The 26,493-nt window shown below is 45.3% G+C and overlaps 1 protein-coding gene across 4 annotated transcripts; it reads left to right on the top strand.

Moving 5' to 3' along the window:
* Positions 1 to 417: 417 nt before the first annotated feature.
* Positions 418 to 20,808, top strand: ZDHHC1 (zDHHC palmitoyltransferase 1). 4 transcript variants are annotated; one of them, XM_081963179.1, is made up of 12 exons: positions 418 to 617; positions 6,539 to 6,607; positions 7,762 to 7,980; positions 8,827 to 9,002; positions 10,395 to 10,496; positions 11,185 to 11,309; positions 11,527 to 11,685; positions 12,820 to 12,932; positions 14,334 to 14,419; positions 16,720 to 16,813; positions 18,390 to 18,510; positions 19,172 to 20,808. In XM_081963179.1, exons 3-12 carry the CDS (start codon positions 7,762 to 7,764, stop codon positions 19,705 to 19,707), a joined length of 1,731 nt encoding a protein of 576 aa, XP_081819305.1. In that variant the 5' UTR covers positions 418 to 617; positions 6,539 to 6,607; the 3' UTR covers positions 19,708 to 20,808. The 4 variants fall into 4 exon arrangements, with proteins under 4 accessions (XP_081819305.1, XP_081819303.1, XP_081819304.1 ...); XM_081963177.1 differs by having other exon boundaries at positions 6,539 to 6,638; XM_081963178.1 differs by lacking the exon at positions 418 to 617 and adding an exon at positions 3,625 to 3,782.
* The last annotated feature ends 5,685 nt before the right edge of the window (positions 20,809 to 26,493 follow it).

Raw genomic sequence — 26,493 nt, 5'->3', positions numbered from 1 at the left:
TCAGCATCTCTTCCCTTTGTGCCCAGGATCTCAAGCCATGTGATCCTGTCCACCATTAAACCATCTTTCCAAGCAGCCTCCACGTTTCCAATGTCTTTCCTCCCCACTTGCAACTGAACCCAGATGGACATATCTTCCAAGAGTGTATTCAACTAAAATACCCTCCTCTTTCCCCCTTAAGTTCACGCCGTCATATTTGTGTGTGTCTTCAGTTTATTGCGGTGGCTTATCTGGGGTTTGTCTTGAACGGCTTCCAAGCTAGTCTAGAAAGGAAGTCTCCGTTCCCTTGTTTTCAAAATGTTTTTCGCATTAGATTCCTTCCAGCATTCTGGATTTCTTCCAGTTGTTCTGTTTTGAGATGTGTTGCTATTTGCCAGCCAAGCCGGTTTGCAAAAGGCCGAAAAGGGTGGGGACTTGGTGTAAAAAAATTGCTGTATTCCTCAGCCTGCTGAAGTCGGATCCCGGATTGCGAAGTGAAAAATGCAGGTCTGAAGACAAAATAAATCTTGCTCCGGTTTTTTTTTTTGAGGTATTGGCTGAGGAAGGTATCCAGGCAGAAATCCATCAGTTCGGATTATGTTGCCAGAACGGGAGTGGAAACTTTTCTATAATTTAATGTAAGTACAGTTTGTAAGAGCGTTGGGGATGTTGAGAGAGAAAATTCAACCTATTGCATTAAGTTAGAGGAAACGGCTTCTTTTATAAACATTGGACATCTGGCATGCTTGTCAAGATTTCTTTGCTTCTGGCTTCTATAACTTGCCTTTCAAAACGGGATATACTGTTAGAAACCTTTACTGTTGTATTTTGGTAGATATGATTCATACTTCTATTTTTACCAAACCAGGAAGCGATTTCTGGTATATGGGAGGCTTAGCAACTGAACTAAATGAAAGGAGAATTCTCCAATTTTGGATGGAAAGAGGCGACTTGGTGGAACCAAAGGTTGTGCTATGTTCAGAGATAAATGTTATTTTAAAAAATATGTTAGAGTCTTCTAAAGCTGGAGTCGAAGGACTGTTATCCTGTTTGACTGAATTAGCAAATCAAATGCGAAGGCCCCAAATGAGAAACAGGAATTCCAATAGCAAAGCTGTCACTTTGAATGAGAAGTGAAAGCGGGGCTGAACCTCGGCACCAAAAACCAGAAGCCACAGCCGCTGGGATTCTCAGATGACCATTCTAGAGACTAGAGCAGTTTTTCAACCAGTGCGGACATCTGCTGGCAAACTTTTGCATGCCATTTGGAGAATCCTGGCAGTTGGAAGTGCACATCTTCAATATATATATTCCAGTAGAGGGACATGGTTGGCTCAGTGGCTAAGATGCTAAACTTGTCAATCAGAAAGGTTGGCAGTTTGAATCCCTAGCGCTGCATAATGGAGTGAGCTCCTGTTACTTGTCCCAGCTTCTGCCAACCGAGCAGTTCGAAAGCACGTAAAAAATGCAAGTAGAAAAATAGGGACCACCGCGTTCCATGCACCTTCAGTATTTAGTCATGCCAGCCACATGACCATGGAGACGTCTTCGGACAGCGCTGGCTCTTCGGCTTTGAAATGGAGATGAGCACCGCCCCCTAGAGTCGGGAACAACTAGCACATATGCGCGAGGGGAACCTTTACCTTTATATTCCAGTATCCTTAGGAGAAATCTGGAAAGCAGAACCCCATCATGGCTGAGCGTTCCAGTTTCATTGCATTTATTTTTTCCCACATTTTAAAAATCTTATGGTTTGGGGGTGCTGAGCTGCTCTTGATCCCAGCTGGGAGTGGCTCCTTTTATTTTTAAAATATATCTTCTCAGCCATCAAAGGAAGTTTCCTCACATCATATTCATATACAGGGATATAAGGGTTTACAAGCCAGAGCAATTGATGTCTCTCTTTCTTGCTCCCATCCTGGTTTGTATTTTGCAGCCGGCTTTGTTTCTTTTGTGTTTCTTGTATTTTTGCTTTTAAATGCTTTTAACAATTTGCAAGCGGGCCCAGTCATGGAGAAAATCTAACATTGTGGTTGCAAGCAGTAGGAAATGTTCTGGATGGCACCAAATTGATCAATAAAAAAAGCTGCCCAGTCACTGAGAGTCAGGGGTCACATACATTTAATAATTATTATCTATTATTATTATCTATTATCATCATCATCATCATCATCATCATCATCATCATCATCATTTGTCCTGGCTCTAAAATGACTATAATATCTTGGTAAAACCACACTTGGAATACTGCATGCCGTTTTGGCCGCTACCATGTAAAAAAGATGTAGAGACACTAGAAAGAGCGCACAGAAGACCAACAAAGATGATTAGGGGACTGGAGGCTAAAACATGAAGAACGGTTTCAGGAACCGGACATGTCTAGTCTAGTGAAAAGAAGGACTAGGGGTGACATGATAGCAGTGTTCCCATATCTCAGGAGCTGCCACAAAGAAGAGGGAGTCAAAACTGTTCTCCAAAGCACTTGAAAGGAGGACAAGAAGCAATGGATGGAAAGTAATCAAGTAGAGAAGCAACTTAGAACTAAGGAGAAATTTCCTGACAGAACAATTAATCAGTGGAACAACTTGCCTCCAGAAGTTGTGAATGCTCCAACACTGGACATTTTAAAGAAGATGTTGGATAACCATTTGTCTGAAGTGGTGTGGGGTTTCTTGCCTAGGCAGTGGGTTGGACTAGAAGACCTCTAAAGTCCCTTCCAACACTGTTATTCTATTCTATTCTGTCTGGTTATTTCGCATTTATATAATACAAATTTAAGCCAGAATCAACCGATCCCTTTATAGCAATAGCACTTAAGACTTATATACCACTTTGCGGTACTTTACACCCCTCTCTAAGATGTTTACAAATCCAGCATATTAACAGAGTTGGAAGGGACCTTGCAGGTCATCTAGTCCAACCCCCTGCCCAAGCAGGAGACCCTACATCTGCCTCTTGTCCCCAATAACGTCCTACCTGTTAATGACTACTTTTACTTCAACTGCAGTAACACAAGGGCTATCAATAGATACAAACTAAATTAATCCGATCTAATCTTGATTGCAGGAAAAACGATTTCAGCAAGAGTAGTAAATGTGTGGCGCCCCCTAGCGGATCCTGTTGTTAATTCCTCTAACCCGATATCTTTTATCTTAAAACTGTCTACCATGGACCTTACGTGTTTCTTAATAGGTCCCCAAGGGAGCATGCATAAGTGCGCCAGCGTGCCTACCGTCCCTGTCCTACTGTCTTCATTTATATGTACTCTTTTTATGTGTTCATGGCTATGTTTTGCTTATTTATATCCATTTATTTGTGCCATTTGTTCCTCTGTGTTCATACTTGTTTGCCTGCACTTGTTGACAAATAAACATAAATAAATTAAAATAAATAAAATGTGGGTCCTCATTAGCTCCATAAGAAGAGGAAGGTGGTTATGCCCAGTGCCTGTAATTAAACCCGGATTAAATTAGGAGTTAAACCTGCAAGAGGAAACACACGCACCCCTCCCAACTTTCAGTGTAGCCCGCGTGGGGCAAAGCCGCCCAAGCGCTTCCTTGCAAACCCAAGAAGGCGGAGTCCCGAGGGGGCGTGGCTTGGCGGGACTGAGGCGGGGCTGTGGGCGGTGAGGGGCGGAGCTGGCTCGCTCGCTGTCCCGGCGGTCGCCATGGAGACGGGCCCCGCGGCCTGACCCGCAACGAGGAGCCTTCGGTCCGCAGGGCCCAGCCTGAGGTAGCGGGCCCCTCCCGGCATGAGGCGGGTGCATGGCCGCCCCGAACCACCGCTGAGCTGGAGGGGGGAAGGTGAGACGAAGCCGGGCCGCCCCTCGCCCGCCTTGGGGGGGGAGGGGTCGAAGGAGCCGTTGGAGGCGGGGAGACCCTCCTCCCTGCGGATCTTTCCTATGGTTTTCTCCCCCAAAAATGCTCTCCCCGCCTATCGTCCGCAGCACCCCGTCCTCTCTGGCTGGCTGCGGACGATGGGCCGGGCACCCCGGTTCCTGGGAAGAAGCAAGCTCCCGTCTGAAGGAGAGAGCCGGGCGGTTCCCGGGGGTGGGAAAGGAGCAAAGGCCGAGATGGGGAAGGGGCTTTTCGGGAGGAGAAGGAGGGAGATCCCGGCCAAAGATGGGGGGCTTAATGGGGGACCCACGGGGTGGTGGTTAAAGCCTTCAGGGTGAGAACATAGAATAACAGAGTTGGGGGGATCTCAAGAGGTCATCTACTCAGGCAAGAGACCCTATATCACTTCAGACAAATGGTTGTCCCGTCTCTTTGAAAGCCTCCAATGATGGAGCGCTCACAACGTCTGAAGGCAACTTCTGTTCCCTTGGTTGATGGCTCTCACCCTTAGTCCTTTAGTCCTCAGTTGCTTCTCTTTCTTTCTGGTTAGTTTCCATCCATTGTTCCTTGTTGTGCCTTTTGGGTGCTTTGGAAAATAAGATTGACCCTCCTCCTTTTTTGGGGTGGGTGGGGGGAAGGAGTCCTTCAAATATTGGAACAGTGTTATTTCATTGGGCTATTTTATTGTGAGCTGGGAGCGCTGTTTTGTTGTGAGTTTTATTGGGAGATGTTTGGCAAAATTAATTAAATCAAAAAAAGGGGGGGGGCATGGTTGAATTTGCTTTTTCAGTCCTATCGGCACTTCTCTAGATAAAAAGCGAAAGATAATTTTAAAAAGTATCATCACCAAAAGAAAGAAAGAAAAAGATCGCCAGTATTGCACAGCTGGGGCAATTTTTGCCGTGTCAATTTGAAACAGTCTCAAAATTTCCAATGGGAAGAGCACATCAAATGGGTGACTTTCCATTTACCTTTCTGTAGTTGAAAAGATCGTGCCAGTTTGATGAAAGGTGGATGTCTCAGCTTTCTTCTCTCTGAGATCCTCTGGTTTTTTGCTGTAGAAATCCCTTTTTAAAACCGAAACGGCCTCCCTCTTTCAGCCGCTCCTTTCTCATTCTCAGCAACTTTTAAGATGGGTGGGCTTCAACCAGTCCACCGAAATGTATTAGGTGCCTGATGGGAGTTGTAATCCAGCACACGTCGCCCTCCACGTACGGCCACAATTGAGCCCCACAATTCCCTTTGCTAAGCAAGGTACTTTGGGTGGGTTTTGCCTCGTGGTGCAAAACGTTCTTGCCACTTTTGCTTAACAGCCACTTGCTCAGGAACTTTGTTCTGACCGAAGCTTCCCAAGAGCATGAAGCAAACTCCTTGTCCCGACAAAAACCCCTTTTATTAATTTACTGTGAATTCTGCTCCTTTACATCTAACAAAGTCTTTCAAGGGAGGATTTATAGTCACAGACCTTATCTGGCTTGGAGAGCTGCCAGGCCGATACCTGCAAAACTTGGCAAGGAGTCTTGGAGAATCATGAGCCAATTAAGCGAACTAATTGTCTCCTGCAAACTCCCCTCCCCTTTCGCTCCTCTTTTATTTCCTCTGGGAGGGGCCATTCATCATCTACCTGTGGCCTTACTCCCAAATCAACCCCTGTTCTTTAGCTGTTCCCTTCTCCTGGCAGCTCTGCACATGTGCACCCTGGGAACAGGCTCCAGCTGTTCATCTGCCTCACTGATGTCTGACTCTGAAGGCAGCTGGTAACTGGCATACGGCTCTGGCCCCCTCTCTGCCTCGGAGGCAGAGCCCTCATTCAGAGCCTTCCCCAGATTCCAGGACTGGCCCATGTTCCTCCCCAACCTCCTCACTGACCGAATCTGCTACCAGCTCCACAACAGACTCCACTAAATGAGTGGGACTTACAATCAAGTCTATAATATCAAGTGCATTTGCATTCCCTTCCGAATAGGGGAAAACTCACCACTTTTTATGACACATAGGCAGCTAATTTATCAGGGAGCAGCTTCCACATTTTCTTGGCCTGGCACAGAAATTACTGTTCTGGAACGTACTTAACTGGAAATGCAGAAAAGTAGATCAGTCCCCCCATTGTGTGGACGATCCTTTATTGAAGGGGAAGGTGTTGCTTAGCCACAGGATCTCATTTTCAAATGAACAACAAAGGAAGCTAATCGAAACCAGCTTCTTTGCATGAAACTGCCATCGATCACGAAGCGTGCGTAATGCCGGTTTCCTTTAAAAGAGCCTACTGTGTGCCAATCTGGCCACTGAAGTTTTTAACAGATTAACAGAGTTGGAAGGGACTTTGTAGGTCACGTAATCCAACCCCCCCCCCACCGCCCAGTTATTGGACAATATACCCTTTTTAGGTTTTGTAGCCCAGTTTCAGTTTGTAGAATATTAACAGTCCCCACCATTTAGGAATAGGTAGAAGAATTATAATGATAGCAATTTGCAGGCAACGAGTCAGTCCCACAAACTGTCCCTCGGTGGGTAAAGGTTATGTAGGACAAAGAGCCCTGTGATTGGTGTGAGATTGTTTTCTATTCTGTTGGATTGTTTTGAAAGCAAATAATTTTTTTATGGTCTGAAGTGGAATTTAAGCCTTAGGCCAAGCAAATGGAGACACACTTTTTTCATATTCTCCAAAAGGTTTCAATTGTTCTGATTTCACTTATCTTTATTTTTTATTTTTTTGCTTGCAGAGAAAGAGACTGTGGACCTTATGAGAACACTTTAAGAACTACGTGATTGGATTAAGGGAGGCCTGAACTGTAAGATTGAGGCAATTATCTTCAGGCGGGGGTAAGGGGGGCCCATATGATTTGTGGCATTTTTCCAGTCTTGCAAGTTTCAGTTAATCTAGATTTAAATTGTGATGTGACGTATGATGTTTCCCTGGGCTTTCTGTTTGTTTGCGATGTATATCACATATACAGTATAGTGGCGTATTGAATCTTCTGTTTTTCATTCAGGAGTTTCTTAATGAAAACATATTGGATGTATTTAAATGAAAATCATTTTCGCTTTGTCCCACAAAGAGCCCAATGCTGCTTCTCTTTATGGTTATTTCTTAAAGTTTGAACATTAAAAATGGAGTTCATTTCAAAATTACTTTTGCCTCATCAGATAGGCTGTTGTATAGGTGGCTCAGTGGCTAAGACGCTGAGCTTGTATATCAGAAAGGTCGGCAGTTTGTCGGTTCGAATCCCTAGTGCCACGTAACGGAGTGAGCTCCCGTTACTTGTTCAGCTTCTGCCAACCTAGCAGTAAAAAAATGTGTAAAAATGCAAGTAAAAAAATAGGAACCACCTTTGGTGGGAAGGTAACAGCATTCCGTGCACCTTCATCGTTGAGTCATGCCAGCCACATGACCACGGAGACGTCTTCGGACAGCGCTGGTTCTTCAGCTTTGAAACAGGGATGAGCACTGCCCCCTAGAGTCAGGAACAACTAGCACATATGTGTGAGGGGAACCTTTACCTTTACCTATAGGCTGTTGTATTGTAATGAAACAATTTCCTACCTCCTCCAGTGCACCTGTACCCAACATGTAAAGTTGAGCCACTGGGGAATGTGGGAAACGCCACTTGATGTACGTAAGTTCAGAGCAACAGCTTCTGTACACTTAATTTTTTCCTTCCAAAGGGTAACCTAGCAGCTGGCAGTCCTTGGCAATTTAGTTCTGGCCTAGTTCAGCCTCCAAGGACAGGCTGTGACAGTTTTTACTTTGGCCAATTGGGTTGCCTTTTCTAAAAAGCAAAACTATTTGGTGCCTAGCGTTGCATGGTGCTCTCTGTGATCTTCTGAGACTCTTTCCCGCACACAATGCTCCACTTGCAAAAAGGTTTGTATTTTAAATACGCCTTCTGCAGCTTTTTCAATGAAAATACTTTTTTTTTCTTACTCTCCCTCTTCTCTCCCGCAGATGAACATCTGCAGTAAGCCACCTAACAAGACAGCGCCAGAGAAGACTTCTGAAACAACGTTTGAAGTTCAGTCGCAGCACGCCAGGAGAAATGGCTGGAGTTGGCCTCCACACCCCTTCCAATTCGTTGCCTGGTTACTTTTCTTCTTCTTTGCACTGGTTGGTTTTGGCATCCTTGTGCCTCTCCTGCCCCTTCGCTGGGTACCTGCTGGGTACATTGTATCCTTTATGTCTCGCAAATATCGTTGTACCGAATCCGTGATGGTACAAGTGGTGGAAAGCTTTTCTTAAACGTTTCCTAAAACTTTCATTTAGGAAAGGTGGAAAAACGTTCGTTCGTAAAAACCGCCAGTGCTTCGGTCACCCCCTGTCTGCTTTCCCAGCTGTTGTTTTTAAGCGGGAGTTTCCCTTGTCATAATGACTTACAACAGTTTGTTTAAGTGACAACGACACCTAAAAAAGTGACTTAGGACCGTTTTTCACGCTTAACGACCGTTGCAGCAACCCCATGGTCACGTGATCAAAATTTGGATGTTTGGCAACGTTTGACTCATATTTATGATGGTTGCTGTGTCCTGGGATCATGTGATCAAATATTGCGACCTTCTAACAAGCAAAGTCAAGGGGGAAGCCACTTAACAGACAGGTTGCTAACTTAACACCTGCAGCAATTCGTTTAGCAAGTGTGGCCACAAAGGTCCTAAAAGGGGGCAAAACTCATTCAACAACTGTTTTCGTTTAGCAACAGAAATGTTGGGCTCAACATGTTGGGCTCAAGTCGTAAGTCGAGGACTATCCGTATACACAATACTGCTTTTGTTAACAGTTCCTTTTGCCATCAGAATACCTTTCATGACCTTTTGTCCCTCCTCTGCCTTTTTTGGGCTTCTGTGAAGAAGCCATAAGATGCATCTTTGAAGCTATCTGGCACCAGTTTTTCTTTTTCTTTTCTTTTCTTTTTATTAAAAGGGTTTTTAACCTCGGTGGCATTTTTTCCCCGTGGCTCCTTAAAAGGTGAACATCGATAAATCTCAGAGAGAGAAGCCTTAACTCTGCACACTTCAGTGTCCCGGCATCTTCTTTCTCTGCCATCTAGTAGTTCACCTTACCGCAGTTTCCATTGATCCGGCCGATGACAGTGTGCGGAAGAAGAATTACGAGGGGCCCCTGAGCGCCTTCAATCGCAGCCAGCACGCTCATGTCATTGAAAATCGCCACTGTCACATCTGCGATGTTGATGTGTGAGTTATTTGTTTTGCCTTCTTTTTTATATGAGTTGTGAGTTAACTGCGCCGATTCCATTCCCGGGCAAACAATCAGTGCTAAAAACGTCAGAGAAAACTTTCAAGTATTTTGCAGCTATCGGTATTATGCCTTGATTTACTGCCACCAGACCGTAATAGAACTGGCTGGATTCACATGTCCTGCTGAACATAAAGTGGTTTGTTTGGTTTTGGTTAAGCATGTTATGTAAACACGGACAATGTGTTTTGTAAACTGTGACTTATGCCTTCGTCTGTTGTATGAACCAGTCAATTGTGTTTATTCAATAAGTCATGATTAAACAAACAGTTTAGCATAATAGATGACTCAACCATGACCTTGTGAATTGAATAACCACTTGGGGTCTTAAACAGTGCAGTACTCCCTCCCTCCCATCTCTGCATCTTATCCTCATCAATAATATACAGTAGCTACATCCGTGAATTCTTAAATTAACACTTTGTTTCAGCTTTTTCTTACTAGATTCCAGGTAGCTAAATTGTGCTGGCCAGTATGGTTGACAAACTTGTAAGACTTGCTGTTCTCCCAATAGATTATCATTCCTGCATTGATATTTTGATTACAACAGTCTAACTCAGAAGGGGAGGAAGATGGAAGGGAGAAGGAGAGAAAGAGAGAAGGAGAGAGGGTAGGAAGGGGAAGAGGAAGAGAGGAGGAGGGGAGAGGTAAGGGAAGAAGGAAGGGAAAGGAGAGGAGGAAAGAAGAAAGTAGAGAAGGGAGGGAGAGAAAGGAAGAGAGGAGATGAGAGGAAGAGGAGGGAAGGAAGATAGAGAGGAAGATGGAAGGGAGGAAAGAGAGAAGGAGAGAGGGTAGGAAGGGGAAGAGGAAGAGAGGAGGAGGGGAGAGGTAAGGGAAAAAGGAAGGGAAAGGAGGAAGGAAGGAAGTAGAGGAAGGAGGGAGGGAGAAAAGAAAGGGAGAAGAAGGTGGTGTCAAAACAGGCGAGGGATGGAAATAAAGCAACCCAAGTGGAATATTATAATTCTATAAATGGAATGACAAATGTATAAGAACCGTGAATGTAAAAAAAAGAACAATAACTATGTGAATGTATACCTATAATTATATAAGAACAAAAAACAAAAAAACTTTATATGGAAAAAAAAGAAGGGGAGACTTGGTAAATGAAAGCCAACAATAAATAAAAGGACATAGTTCTCAAACTCCCATGTATTTTAGTAGAATTATGCTACATGTAAGAACAGACTTAATTGGAAACAACATTCATTAGTTTGTTCTTTCCTCTCTTTTTTTTTGCTACACATCTAATTTAGCACCCCGAATTAATCCCGGAAAACAACTGCAGAGTATAATTAGCTCCCATTTTCTCTCTCTCCCTGTTTTATTATTAGGAGCTCCAGATCAAAACATTGTGGGTCCTGTAACAAATGCGTATGTGGCTTTGATCATCACTGCATGTGGCTCAACAACTGTGTGGGAGAGAGAAATTATTGGTATGGTCTTGTCTATCACACATTAGCCCATTAAGCAAAGCCTGGGAACGTTCATTGAACATATCTAGCACCTTTTAAACATCTTTTTTTCAGCCTTCACAGTCTAAATACCTGTTTTCCATTTTCAAATTGCATGTTGTTATAGGGAATATACTTAAGATCATAGTTAGAAATATATATACACCTACTATTTCGAAGAATATATAAAGTATCCACCTACTATTTCAAAGAGCCGTCTAGAATCTTAGAGCCTTGGGTTTGGGACTTTTAGTCTAGCTGCTTGTTTTGATTCCTGGCTGAGATACATGGAGGTCCTGCTGGTTATTTGGCCATTAAAACTAAGTGTTGTATTCTTCGTCCAATATTGAGGTAAACTGCGTTGGATGTGATAAAAATGATTAGTTACGTGTAGATTTCTCAAATTAGAGTTCCACTCTAGAATATGCTAAACTGTAGATGTCTCTGGCTCTTATGAAGGCCCTACTCTCTTCTGCTGAGCTAGACAAGCAAAGAGGTATAGGAGAGTCAGGCAGGAGTGTGGCCCTCACTGTACATCTGCCAGGGTTAGGAATGGCACCGTTTCTTTGCCAGAGATTCTCATTGCTAAATGTGACAGCTGTGGCTGAAAATTAATTTCTCTTGTGTTTCATTGTGAAGGTGGCTAAAGGTTCCTCTGTTTTCTTGACAGGCTGTTTCTGAACAGTGTAATATCTGCCATCCTGGGCCTTCTCCTAATCCTACTTGTTGCTTTCTATGTCTTTGTTCAATTCTTCCTTGATCCCATGAAGTTACGCACCGGACATCACTTTGAAGGTACCCTTCTGCAACCTGCTTTGATCTTCTTAGTCAGAAGCACCCGTGTTGAGTATCTAAGTTATCAATCACTGTTCTACATTTGTTTCCTAAGAAAAGATATTCAAAGTTTGGGCAAGCTAGATAATTGCTTGAGAGCCCATTAAAGTGATTTCCACAATTACAGACTGATGAAGGTTCAACTTCTCCTCTCTTTTTTGTCTGTTTCGTTTTCTAGACTGGAAGAACCAAACAGATGTCTGGTTTGTGTTCCTTCCTGTTGCTCCACTTAAGACAAAAGCGCCTGCAATCTTGTCTTTGGTTGGTCTGCTGATAATTCTGGGGTTACTGACTCTGTTCCTGTTGGGCCACCTATTAGTCTTCCATATTTATCTGAGTAGGTACCACTTTTTTCTGGTTTTCCTTCTCACTTCAATTGAAATATTAAAATTAATATTAGATTAATTCTAAAATTAATATTAATATTAAAGTAAAAGAGGGCTGTGATGTCTACAGAATATCTACAGATATTCACATCCTGGACATAAATTGTTTCAACTTCTACCCTCATAACGACGCTATAAGGCACTGCACACCAGAACAACTGGACACAAGAAGAGTTTTTCCCCGTATGCCATCACTCTGCTAAACAACTAATTCCCACAATACTGTCATATCATCTACTAAAACTGTATTACTATTCTTCTTCTCTTCCTTCCTATTACCTATCTCTTCCCACTTATGACTATAACCATGTTGCTGGTATCTTTAAAATTTATATTGTTTTATTTGCTTCCTAGTATGATTTGATTGCTCATTAGTAACCTATGACTACCACTAAAGGATGGCGAACCTTTTCGGCACTGAGTGTCCAAACCAGAATGTGTGTGTATGTGCGCCGTAGCTCTGGAAACCCGAAGACCAGCCGGCCTGCATGGGCATGATGATTTTTGGACATTTTTCAGGCCGTTTTTGGGGCGTTTTTGGGCTTGTTTTCAGGTTGTTTTCTAGTGTAACAAAGACCAGCTGGCCAGCATGCACATACCTGTTTTTGGCTGTTTTTCAGGCCGTTTTTGAGCCAAAAAAACCTGGCCTGAAAACGACATGAAAAACGGCAAGTTTGGGGGTTGTTTTTTGGGCCGTTTTCAGTCTGTTTTCCAGCGCTCCACCGCCCACAAAGACCAGCTGGCCGGCACGCAAGGGCACGCTGGAAACCAGGAGGCGACGGCCCACCTGCCCACAGAGAGGGCTCTGCATGCTACCTCTGACACACATGCCATAGGTTTGCCATCACGGCCCTATACCGTTTCAGACAAATGATTGTCCCTTCTTAAAACCCTCCATTGTTGGAGCACCCCAAACTTCGGGAGACAAAGCCTTTCCACTGATTAATCGTTCTAATTGTCAGGACGTTTCTCTTTAGTTCTAGGTTGGTTCTCTCCCTGATTAGTTTCTCTCCCATCATAGCCTCTTACTTCATGTCTTGTTCTCTGCATTTTGAAGTGAATTAATCTTCTCTCCTTCTCTTTAGTGTGGCACCGAATGACTACCTATGAATATATTGTCCAGCAGCGTCCTCCACAAGAGGTGAAGGATCCCGAGAAGCAGCCAGAATTCTACCCTCCCCCAACAAGGCCCACTCAGGCAAGGCTGCAGCTTTTGTTTAAATAAAAATGTGATTTTTTTACATATCCAGCATGCCATATGTTCATAATATTTCCTTCTAGCATTGCTTTAATTCTGCTATCTGTAAAGTCTGGGGTTTATGTATTTTCCCATGGTAGAAGACAAGAGTGAGGCTTACAGATTTCATGCTGTTATTATGAGAGCCAGTTCAAGAGGATAATCGTTCTTTTTTGTGTTATAGCAATACTATTATCCAATCAGAGTATCCATAGAGGTCATTTCTTTGAATTTTGGTGATCTGTCCTGACTACATCTCAATACAGCACAATGTGCTTCTTGGGATTCAAACTGGTTTTACGGTCTAGAAGAGGGGTCGGCAGCCTCAAAGTGCCACTTGGACTCGTTTCCCACTGAAAAGAAAACACCGGGAGCTACAAAACCTTTTTGACATCCGAAATGAAGATAATGCTGCATGTATCGTTCTTTACCTTTATGCTACGTATAAGAAAACGATAGTGCGTTGCATTTACGAAATCAATCATCTGCTACAGAGAAAATGCATTTTTATTTCTGCACGCAACAAAACCATTTTGAACCCCCTCAAAAAAAGATGGGTCGAAAAGCTCAGTAAATCACATGCTGGCGGGTGTCGCACATTGGCGGTTGTGACGCATATTTTGAGTGACAGGGAGCCGCAGCAGAGGGATGAAGGAGCCGCACGCGGCTCCAGGGCCACGGGTTACAGACCCCTGGCCTAGAATGTAATCCAGTTCTTTGGACGTGTCGAGATCTTCAGCACCCAGTGAGGGCATATAGCAATGCTGGCTCATTCTCTTTGTTAGGTGAACAGTTGAATAAACGATTGCCAAATTGAACTGAATGCCAAATACTTGACACCTAAGCAAAGCTATTCCTTAGCTGAACCACTCGGTGATTTGTGATAGGAGAACGTATTAATTGAAACTCTTGATATTGTTGCTCCTTCTTCAAACATTCCATTTTTATCAAGTGAAATAGAAATTGTAAATAGTGCAGTACTTTGTTTCCAGAAGCACAGAGGACTTTGCTACACCCTGGAACCTACTAAAGGCTGAGATTAAGTGACTGGCTCAGGGCCTCCTCGTGATCATCATCACCAACTGTGTATTTAAGCCATGTTTCCCACAGTCCAAGGCCAACACAATAAGCACCGTATCTTTCTAGCTCCTTTGAAGATCACATGCAAATATGAAGTTGCTTCTTTAAAGTATGCGGTGCATCTCCTCTGGGCCAGGAGCAAGTTGGAGGGGAAAGAGGTCATTTCCCTCCCCCACCCTCCTCCCAACCATCTGATCAGGGCTGCACAGGCAATGCTCCTCATTTTGTCTGTGCAAAGGCTGCAGAGCAGGCCCTAAAACTAAAATAGCTTGTTTGTTTCAGGATATGCAGTTTTATGCAGGGAGTCTTGGATATACCAATTCTGAGATGCAGGTGGAGAATTCATCAGGATTACCACCTGGGAGAGAGTAAGTAGAATGAAGGCCGACTTCCTTGAATTGGTTAAAGTGGGTGAGGTGCTTACTTGGATTGACAGTAAGTTTATATTAAATGTAATTTTCTTCGCTTCTTAGGAATCAGAACAGCTTTCTTAACAGTAAACCCAAATGAGAATTTATATCTCTGTTTGGCTTTTGTTGATAAGAAGAGGAAATAAAACCAAATCAAGCAGCAACAGTAAGAGTAGAATTCAGCAGAAAATATTGCAATTAAAAACAACATGAAACGCCACAGCAAAGCAACATTGAGCGGCCTAGATTTTGCAAGGAAAAGGATTTATAGATTGATAATGTTTAGGGCTAAATCCAGAGTGGCCAAGCTCACGGTCTCTCTCTGATCCTCCACCACTTTTTATTTGGCCCACATGCTTACTCCATTGGCCAATGGATCCTCCTCCTCCATTTGCCAGTTTTGAAAAAGCAATATAGCCGGGAAGGAAGGCAACCGGGAAACCAGCGTTTTAAAATGAGGATTATTAGTACAACCATAGCAAGGAGAAGTCAGTTATTTGTACCAAAATGTTAACCATACCCAGCTGGGCAATCTTAAATAAGCAAGACTTTTGCAGACTTCACATCTTGGACTGTGGTCAAGATAAATACAGAATTTGAATTCGAATTCTTTCTTGGCCAAGTGGAATTAGACACACAAGGAATTTGTCTCCAGTGCATACGCTCTCAGTGTACATACAACAATAGCGATGGGTCATTATCATCGTCATTGTAAAAATACATTCATCATAAAACATTAGGTACAACCCTTAGTGATAGTCATGGATAATAAATAAGCAATCGGCATAAATCATACTAGGATACTGATGGAACAATTTAAATCCTAAGATACAAGCAACACGTTACAGTCATAAGAAGATAAGGTGATGGGGAAGATGAGAATAATGATGGTAATACTGTCTTTCTAGATACTTTGACTGTGTTGTGGGAATTAGTTGTTTAGAGGAGTGATGGCATGTGGGGGAAAATGGGGAATTGTGGAAACCGTGATAGGATTTTCCCCACTTCTGGTTTTCAGAGTCCCTGTGAGTGTTTTGAAATACATTTTTCCTTAGAAGTCTCTTCATTGGGCTACGTTGCCATTTATGAACTGAGCTATCAGCTGATTTGCCCACTCTCTTGATTTCTACGTCTGTCTGCTCTTCATTCTTTTCCCAGCCCCTTTACAATCTCTCACATCAGGTTACTGGGGGGTAAGCAACTCAATTGTTGCTAGGTGGTCAGATAAGCTAATAATATACAACCATCTTTATGGTCCACACTTAGAAGCTTTTCAGCTTGACTGGCATGTTGAAGAAGAATAGAATAACAAAGTTGGGAGGGATCTTGGAGGTCTTCTATCCCAACCCCCTGCCTAGGCAGGAAACCCTACACCACTTCAGACAAACGGTTATCCAACATCTTAAAAACTTTCAGTGTTGGAGCATTCACAACTTCTGGAGGCAATTGTTCTGATTAATTGTTCTAACTGTCAAGAGATTTCTCCTTAGTTCTAAGTTGCTTCTCTCCTTGATTAGTTTCCACCCATTGCTTCTTGTCCTGCCTTCAGGTGCTTTGGAGAACAGTTTGACTCCCTCTTCCTTGTGGCATCCCCTGAGATATTGGAACACTGCTATCATGTCTCCCCTAGTGCTTTTCATTAAACTAGACATACCCAATTCCAAGGGTTGCGGTGGCTCAGTGGCTAAGACGCTGAGTTTGTCGATCAGAAAGGTTGGCGGTTCAAATCCCTAGAGCCGGGTAATGGAATGAGCTCCCATTGTCCCAGCTTCTGCCAACCTAGCAGTTTGAAAGCTTGTAAAAATGCAAGTAGAAAAATAGGAACCACTTTTGGTGGGAAGGTAACAGCGTTCAGCATTTAGTCATGCCGGCCACATGACCACGGAGACATCTTCGGATGGCACTGGCTCTTCGGCTTTGAAATGGAGATGAGCACCGCCTCCTAGAGTTGGGAATGACTAGCACATATATACGAGGGGAATCTTTACCTTTACCTTACCCAATTCCAGCAACCGCTCTCCATATGTTTTAGCCTCCAGTCCCGTAATCCTCTTTGTTGCTCTTCCCTGCACTCTTTCTAAAGTCTCAACATCTTTTTTACATATGCATGGCAACCAAAACTGGATGCCGTATTCCAAGTGTGGCCTTACCAAGGCATTATAAAGTGGTATTAACACTTCACGTGATCTTGATTCTATCCCTCTGTTGATGCAGCCTAGAACTGTGTTCTAAAGCCAATGCCCTGTCTTCTGTTTCAGCCTCCCCAAGTTTTGTATCCGCAATGATGGCATAGACAACAAGACCGTACCATCTTCTGAACTTCCAGATTTGCAGTCTGGAGACCAGCGACAGGTAAGAGAGGTGTGACTGAAGCTTAGCCTGAGGGGGTTACTTTACACCAGGGGTGTCCAAACTTGGGAACTTTAAGACTTGTGGACTTCAACTCCCAGAATTCCCCAGCCAGCTGGCTGGGGAATTCTGGGAGTTGAAGTCCACAAGTCTTAAAGTTCCCAAGTTTGGACACCCCTGCTTTACACAGTGATGTGATTGATTGTACCACCCTCGGACACTTTCTGCTCATCAGCAATTAACAATTTCTGATGGCTTACTGTATCTGGCATTTCCTATTCCTATTCCATGCATGTTTATTTATTTATTTATTTGCGGAGTAGTTGTTACGTGAGTTTTGGCTGGCAAAAATGCAGAACTCTTTCTTTGTTGCCATTGTAAAAAAGTTTTGGTGCTTTTTAACAATGTTACTTATCCTTTGAGTTGTGTAGCAAAAGATACACACCGATTCGTTGCTCCTGTTAAGTCAAAACTATCTACCCATTTTTTAAAAAGCCTTTATTTCAGAAATAGGAGGAAAGATGAACTGCATTTTAAAACCAGTTTCACAACACTAATTGCAGCTACCGGCTCCTTGGCCATTTTAAGACGTCAGGACTTTAACTCCCAGAATTCTCCCCTTCACTCTTGAGTTCTGGGAGTTAAAGTCCACACATCTTAAAATTGCCACGGTTAAAAAAACAGTGTCGATATTTATAGATCTTGATCTCACCCTCCCTTCCCCATGCCGACCTCAATAATCTAAGCTGGAAAACTGTGACTATTCCAAGTGAAGTTCTAGAACTGAGAAAACACTTGATTTGCTAACCTGTCACATTTTGTTGAGCCCAAAGGTACTTTTTCGAGAGGCAGCTGGGCTTTCTTTGTTTTTCCTGGAAGACGTTTCCCTTCTCATCCAAGAAGCTTCTTCAGTTCTTTCTGGGATGAGAAACAAGACGTCTTTTTTAAGACGTGACTGAGAATCTCCATAGACATTTTGCTGAACCCCATCACAGTTCAAGGGGTAAAGTCGTATGTGGATGAAAATGGTCATTGAATTCATTCTGCAAAGCTCTCTGAGTGGCTAGATGGTGTTTTAAGCTCTCTGCTTCATACTAAATTATCCTTCTAAAAATCCTATAAAGAAGAGTAGATGAGATAGTGTAACTAAGCTTCATGGCTGGGTGGAAATTTGGCCCGGGTTTACCAACAACCATAATCAGTGTATTCTAGAGGTGGTATTCAGCAGGTTCTGACCAGTTCTAATAATAATACTAATTTATTAAATTTCTAGACCGCCCCCTCTCCCCGGAGGGACTCTGGAGAACTGGTAGCGTAAAGTAGTTCAGAGAACGGGTAAATGCCACCTCTGACTGGCCCCACCCCCATCTATTCTCTGCCTCCCGAGCCCCAGCTGATCGGGAAGGAATGGGGATTTTGCAGTATCCTTTCCCTGCCACGCCTAAGCAAGCCACGCCCACCAAGCCACACCACGCCCAGTAAGCTACGCTCACAGAACCGGCAGTAAAAATGTTTGAATCCCACCACTGGTGTAGTCGTATTGATTCTAAAACGGATGCCGCTTTGGTTTATTGTGTAGCTTCAGAAGAAGAAGAAGAAGAAGAAGCGGAAGAAGTTGCAGAAGGTTTCCTCTTCTGGGTTGGAAGAAAACTCCAAGGTGACACTTGCCCCGTGGACCTCTTCCCCAGTTTTACAGTCAGGTAAGATCAGCAGCTCAGGGGTTCCATCCTAAAGGTCTCCTTTTGGCCTAACGAGAATCCTGGAGATTTAAATATAAAGCTGCCAAATGACCTGTGAACAGCCTTTGGGTTGTTGTTTTTTATATACAACTCAACTATTTCTAATAGCTTCCCCTGGGTAGCAGAGCAATGGTACAAAACTCATTAACTTTTCCCTGGTTTCTTGCTGCCACTCGCACGATCTCCAACAAGCCCCATTGCTGTAGAACGGGGTGTGTGTGTGTCAAACTCGATTTTATTATGTGCCACATCAGGGTTGTGTTTGACCGTGGGGGCTCGTGTCAGGGACATCTGTGGTGGCCTGAACACTCCGCCAGCAAAAACAGGCTCCCGAAAACCAGGCTGCTGAGCGCAGCCCCCCCCCCCCCCCGAGCTCCATTTCCACTGGCAGAGGGCGGCAGGAGACCGTCATAGGCAAAAATGGAGCGGCCCTCCCGAGTTCCATTTTTGCTGGCAGGGGCACCATGGGCCAGTCCTTTGCTGTTTCCAGGGTGGCCCCATGGGACAGATCTAAGCAGCCCGCGGGCCGGATTCAGCTTGCAGGCCTTGAGTTTGACACCCCTGCTGTAGAAGGAGGGAAGTGACCATTTCTGCTGCCCTCTCCTCCCTTTCTTGTTTTCAGAATCGTCCATCACTACCGCCCCCTCTTTAACCGCCTCAACGTCCAGCCTTCGCCTCCTTGCGCTGCCTGGTCCTCCTAAAGCAGCCGTACCTACCAGCAGCACGGGTCCAGTCCAAGCCGCAGGTCCTCCGGCCGATTACCACTCTGAGTCCGCGGAGTCCATGGAGGAGATCCCCGTGGCTCAGACCCGTCTGGGGAGCAGCGCCACGGGTGGAGCTTCCAAGAGCAGTTCTCGGCGCCTTCCTTTTCCCGCCGTCTACACGAAGGACACAGGGGAGAAGCACCGGAACGCCGAGCACGGCACAAAAGGCAAGAGCTCTCAGCCAGGCAGGGCCCAGCGAGCGGAAGAGCTGGAACTGTCTCCGAAGATCCCCTCCGTCTTTGTGAGCAGAAGTAGCGGGGAGCCTCCGGTCCCCAATCTCTGGTCTGGCGAGACCCCGTCCGAACCTTCTCACAGAAAATGTTCCAGCAAGCGGCACATCAAGGATCAGAAGTACCACGTTTGGGAGTCCAGCACTAGTTCCACAGCGGCCTAGATGCCTGGTAACCCGAGAGAGAGAGCTATATCAGCCGAGAGAGAAAGCAATAGTATGTGGCCTGATCACTCTCCAAATATATTGGTGTTCATGGATTTAATCTCGAGTGATCTGTCTTGCTCTCTGGAGCAGGCTGGTATTTTGCTTCTTATTAATGCCTTTTGTTCCCCGGGGGGTGGGAGTGGGGGGAGGGCAAACGGGGTAATTCCTTGCCTGTGGCAGCTGGTGAAGATAAATGCTTTGCTTCCGGAGGGCAGCCAGAGGGTAGAGTTAGCCATCTCCCTAACAGGCGTATCCAGGGTTTGAAGATTTCGGGACCAAACTTTGCAGATGCTGAGTTTTGAAACCCGAGCTCTTTTCTAGACCCCGGCCAAGGCAACCTGCTTCCCTGGAGTGCCAAAAGTAGCTCTCTTCTACCCCCTAAGCAGAGCAGGGAGTCGGAAAGAGCCTACTGTCCCCTGGGGAAGATTTCCCCTGAAGTGCTTGTGTCTGAAAGGAAGACACGGAAGGGGTTGTTCCCGCCTAGAGACCCCTTTGCCTTTTTTTCTCTGCTGCTTATTCTTGCCTTGCAACGCAAAACCTCAGGCTTGGGTTTTTTTTTTTAAAAAAAGGCTGACGCGGAACCCTTGCGTAAATGTGGAGAGGGTCCGAGCCAGTTTCTTCCCTTGGGACAACTTCCCTTGAGAACCTCTTTGCTGGTAATCCAAAACCTTTGGGTGCATGATGGATCTCGGGTAAGAAGATGCACCATAAAGGCCTCTCTTGGAGCCAGGAATGCAAGAAGGCTGTTTTGTCTCTTTCATGGCTCCTTGGACATTTCGGGGTCGTTATGTTTTTTTTACTTTTCAGGAGAGACCGCCCTCGGTATCCCCAAAGTTCAGGTCCTTCCCTAAACATCTAGTTAAAAAGGATTAAATAGCAATCGGTGGGAGAGACCTTTGCCTGAGACTCTGAAGCTATGCTACTGGTCAGACTATAAGACTAGGTGGACTCATGATCTGGCCTAACGGAAGGTAGCTTCCAACATTCATTTAGCAATATTATGGAGCGCTTTGAACAGTTCTGTTCTCAATAAATATTTTTTCTATGCTCTTTGCTAAATACTTCTCCTTTTTTTTCCCTGCCCGGCATTTGCTGATACAAGAAGCAGTTTTGTCATCATAAAGGGACTCGAGATGGCCCCATTTATTAGCCCCCGAGCATAGCATTCCATGTGTGGAACTCATGACATCATTATTTTGTGGGTTGAAGCTAATGTTTGCATCTTTCCTCAGATCAGGACACTTTTTCAACTGCTCCGGTTCTACTGCACTAATGATTCTGATGGACCCGTGTTTCTCAATCTTGGCAGCTTGTGTTCTGACCCAGGCTTCCTTAAAAAGCATGAAGCAGAGTCTTGGTCCTGGCAAAACCTCTTTTATTTACACGACTGTGAATCCCTTTCATTCACAGTCAGCAAGGCTTGGCGAACAGTCTTTCAGAGGAATGTTTATCCACACGCACCTTATCTCGCTTGGAGAGCTGCCAGATGACTAGTTTCCAAACCCAGGGCAGGGCAACACTTGGCACAGAGTCTCTTATAATCACAAACAGAACTTTCCTCTCTTGAAAGGACCGAAGGAACGAATTGTTTCCTGCAAAAGCCCCCTCCCCATTCGCTCCTCTTTTGTTTCCTATGGGAGGGTCCAATCACCTTCCAGGTGTGGCTTTACTCCAAGGTTGACCCTGGTTTCTTAGTTGTTCTTGTCTTCTGGCAGCTCTGCGCATGCGCACACTGGGAACAGGCTCCAGCTGTTCTTCTGCCTCACTGCTGTCTCGCTCCCTCTCTGCCTCCGATGCAGAGTCCTCGCCTGAGCTTTCCTCAATCCCCAGGACTGGCCTATGTTCCTCCCCAACCTCCTCACTGTCCAACTCTGCTGCCATCTCCACAGCAGCTTGAAGAAATGTGGACATCAGTTCTCAAGGTTCCCCTCCCAGTCAGTGTTGGCTAGGGAATTCTGGGAGTTGAAGTCCCCACGCCAAGGTTGAGAAACACAGTCATAGACTTGTCGGTACAAAACCAGAAGCCGTTTTGGAAAGGACAGGGCTCAAGCATTGTGTACGTTCTGGATGTAGGCATCAGTTTTAATCCCTGGGATTTTGAGCCAAAGGACCCTAGAGTTGGAAAAACTCTCTCGTCCCCCCTCCCTCTCTCCATCACTCACTCTCCCTCCCTCCCTCCCTCCCTCCCCCCCTCCTTGTCTGCTTCCTGGAGAGTTACTGCGTCTCGGAATAGATTTCATCAAATCGGTACAAGGCAGGATTTCATGGGATCGGTACACTAGAAATCACCCACGCAACTGAAGCTGATTTCAAATGTTTGTAATCCAGGACCTGCATTGACGCAGACCGATTCTGAGTGTGAATATCAGCCACCAAATCAGTGGAATGTAATCTCTTGACAGCCAATCTTGGTGCTTTTGGGAGCCTTGATATCAACCACTCTCCAGCCTCTACCCCTTCTGCTCAAACAGGGGGGTCATTTAAGGCTTAAAAGCAGCTAAGCTATGAATGAGTTGGATGTCTTTACGCTTGGAACAATGGGTAATTAAAATGGTGTGGGGGGCAGAGTTCATCAAGAACACGAGGTGGCAGATTTTAACCCTTTTATCACCTCTCTTGTGAGCAAGGTAGAAATCCAATCTTGGATTCTCCCTGCCACTAGCTGTGCCTTCCGTTACAATGTCCACATGGCTAATTTATTGAACCTTCTCTGTGCTGGCGCTTAAAATCCTTTGGCTTCTAGAGGGCATAATCTGAATAGTTGCGTGACACACTTTGGGCATGATTGGCATGCATTAATCTTGGTAGCCATGGCGCCCACATACTCCTGGCATCAGAAGCTACAGGGAGAGATCTGAGGTGGCACCAGAGGGGGGGTGGGGTTGTGATCCTGGAATATCTAGTCGTCTGTAGTTGCTGGGCGGATGATGATGATGATGGAATAACTCTTGATGTTGTTAGGAGACCCGTTAGAATACATATAGTCCTCTCGGCCAGAGCAAAAAAACTCAAAGTTTTAACGCCTAAAGAAATATAGTAGAGAGGAACCATTTCCCACCTTGCTTCAGGCAGTGTGCCATTCAGGAAAAAAAAAGAGATAAATGCCACCGGAAACTTGAGATGGCCGTGTCTTGGTTTGTTGTTAGGGTTTTCTAGCCTTGTGATTGTCCTGTTGTGCAACTTTGGTTTAGCCTAGAGCCTGCCCTCGCAGTCCGTGGAACCAGCTCGGGGTCTCGTTTCTGCCCTCCTGCTGTGCTCAGCTGCCAAGCAGAATCCAGCAGCTGCCCCAAATGGTTACAGGATGCCAGTCGAGTGTCCTGCAGAAGTGGCTGTCTTTTAAGGTCCCTGATAAACGTGTCCCTTTCCTTCGCACTAGCTAGCCTTGCTCCAAGAATCCTTTTTCCGTGACTCGCTTCTTCCTCAAGTGACTTTATATTTATTTACTAGCTCATAACCTGGTGTTGCCCAGGTATTGCTTTCGAACTGCTAGGTTGGCAGAAGCTGGAACAAGTAACGGGAGCTCACTCCATTATGCGGCGCTAAGGATTCAAACCGCCGAACTGCCAACCTTTCTGATAGAGCATCTTAGCCACTGAGCCACCATGTCCTTCCAGCATCGTTGGGGCCAGTTAATTCCAGCTCTCAGCCAGGATGGGAAATGTTTAAAAATCCTTCCACCCCCCCAAAAAAACAAAACCCTGTTAAGGACATTGCAGTTAAGGATCTGGGTTGAGTTGAGGGCATCTTCACTTTGATTTCAGCAGCAGTTTTGCACTCGTGATAAGTGGGGACTTTCCTCCCCCCCTTACGGATTTTAGGACTGTGGATTTCCATCCACTCACAGAGCCAAAGAATGAATAGTAAGTACACACAGCTTTTAAGTAACAAGTGTTGTAATCGTCAGCTTTGGGAACTTCCCCGTGACATTTTCTTTCACACCGAACAAGGAAGCTGTGTTTTGTTTTCTTTCGTTAGTTTGTATTTCAGTATCAGGCAGCACGGTGGCCAACGTAGGGGGGGCATCTGAGCTTCCTTTGTCCCTCTTCCAAATATTAGGATTATTTCTGACCAGCCTTTCCAACGAGGCCTGGGCATGATGCATTTGGAGAACCCCACGGGCACATCTGGATGATTCCCTCCAGAGGATTTCTCCTATTGACAAGTCAGTTGCAATTACGTGTTTTATGTCCTTATTTCTAAAAGAGGAAATTGTCTTGATACCCCTAAGTCAGTGCAGAAAACCTATTCAGTGGGGAGGCAGCTTTGAGTCACTGGTTCCTGCACTATTGTCTGGAATATCCCAAGCTGTATGGTTCATATAGTCCCAAAGATGATTAGGGGACTGGGGGCTAAAAGATACGAAGAACAGGAACTGTGTATGTCTAGTTTAATAAAAAGAAGGACTAAGGGAGACATGACAGCAGTCTTCCGATATCTCGGGGGTTGCCACAAAGAAGAGAGAGTCAAACTATTCTCCAAGGCACCTGAGGGCAGAACAAGAAGCAATGGGTGGAAACTAATCAAGGAGAGAAGCAACTTTGAACTGAGGAGAAACTTCCTGACAGTTAGAACAATTAATCAGTGGAACAGAGGTTGTGAATGCCCCAACACTGGAAGTCTTTAAGAAGATGTTGGATAGCCATTTGTCTGAAGTGGTGTAGGGTTTCCTGCCTAGGCAGGGGGTTGGACTAGAAGACCTCCAAAGCCCCTTCCAACTCTGCTATTGTATTCTATTCTATTCTATTGTATTCTATTCTATTCTATTCTGGAATTTGATGGATAGCACAGTAGAAAGTGGCAGGGAGAAGAGCTGAGCTTTCCTTGAAAATGATTTGATGTTTATGTGACACAACACTTGGACAAGGGATTTGAGTCACGTGTTGGCCACTGTGAGGATAAACATCCGGACTGGATGGGCCAGGAATCTGATCCAGCTGGGCACAGCTTATGTCAGTGATGGTGAACCTATGGCACATGTGCAGGAAGTGGCATACAAGAGCCATCTCTCTGGGCATGCCAGCCATCGCCCGTTGCTCATCCAGGTTCTGGCGCACACATGTACGCCAGCTGGCTGATCTTCACGCATGCGGGAGCACCAAAAACTGGAAGAACAGCTCCCTGGCACGCATGCATGTGCCCAGAAGCTGAGCTTCTGGTTTCTGGCGCACGCATGCCTGCCGGCCAGCTGGTCTTCACACATCCATGTGCACCAGAACCCGGAAGTTTCCCGGAAGCATGCTGGGGAACTGCTCTTCTGGTTTCTTTGTGCTCAGCACCAAGCTCCCGGTTTCTGGCGCTCCCCCTGTGCATGCCCTCTCCTGTTTTGGCACTTGGTACCGAAAAGGTTCGCCAACACTGGCTTATGTTCTTGCAGAAAATGGAAGCTTCTAACGGTCCCTGCAGCCTGCTTGTCCGAAAGCCATTAACGCCAGATCATATATCATCTCTGCCTCTTTAGAATGCTTTTTCTGTGACGCAGAATTCTCCGAGTGCACTTTCCCAATTGCTCATTGCGTTGCTTGGGCTACTTCATGGACTACAAAGAGCTGACAAGCGATTCCTTTCAGAGGGTTGATGGCCATTGTACTTACCATGGACCGCTCCTGAAATAGAAAGGTGACACGAGAGTTTTAGACATGTTGCAGCATGTCCAGATAATGGGAGAATGCATATATATATTTCCCAAGCCATTGTGTTTTGTAGCAACAGCAGGTGATCTAGAGCAGTGGTCACCAACTGGTGGTCCATGAGAAAATTTTGGTGGTCCGCAGAAAAATTATTTGCATTTTTTATATTGCACTAAATCAGGGGTCCTCAAACTACGGCACCTGGGCCGGATACGTGCAATGAACATTTGTGTTGCTGCGGAGAGTCTCCCACTTCAGGGTCTTTTTTGTCGGATCGAGGGGAGGGAGAAATTCTGACTTGGAATCTGCTTCAGCCTCCTGGTGTGGGGCTTTGGCCGAAGGTCTGGAGGGAAGTGCCACTGGTGGCAAGTGGGATATGCATCATGGCTTGGAACTGGCTGACCATTTCAGCGCCCTGAGCCTCCAGGTACTGGTACTTGGCCTTGCACTCCCGCAGGTCTTCCCTCTGCTTGTAGTCCTCAGTGTCTCCTTCTTGGTCAGATCCAACTTGAACTGAGCTTTTTTGCCAACTCTTTCTCCTGGTGGCTGCTGAGCTCCAGCAACTGCTTCCTGTTGGGGCCCTAAGGAACCCCAGCGGGCAGGCGAGGAGGGGCTGGGAGGGGAGGAGCGAGTAGAGGCTGGCGAGGCACCCCTTGACCTGAGTGACATCAAGTTGGCCACACCCACCCAGTCACATGACCACCTTGCCACGCCTATCCAGCCTGTCATTAGGCAGATCATATTAGTGGTCCGCGGGATTTAAAATTAGGAATTTAGTGGTTCCTGGGGTCCGAAAGGTTGGTGATCCCTGTTCTAGAGGAAGTTGCCAAATAAGAGCCCAGAATTTGTGGCTGTAGAAGCTACAGCTTCTATAATACCTAACCAGTTCCAAGACCAGCTGGGAGCAAAAGGAGTTTGCAGTCCAAGTTGTCAGCAACCCTTAATTAACACAGGCTCATTGCTTCTGGTGCTCAGTCCTAGTTGGATGAGGTCCATCTCTTCCTCAGATTCCACTCTGAGCAACTTGCAGAAGGCGACAATTGGGTCGCAGAATGACTAGCACTGAAAATCTTGGGGAGGGGTGGTGGTGGAGGATCCCTCAGCATTTTCCCATTGT

This window comes from Natrix helvetica, assembly GCF_964273705.1.
Source record: "Natrix helvetica genome assembly, chromosome: 10".
Taxonomy (NCBI): domain Eukaryota; kingdom Metazoa; phylum Chordata; class Lepidosauria; order Squamata; family Natricidae; genus Natrix; species Natrix helvetica.
Note: the sequence above shows the minus strand (reverse complement) of the source record. Positions and strands in the feature narration are given on the sequence as shown.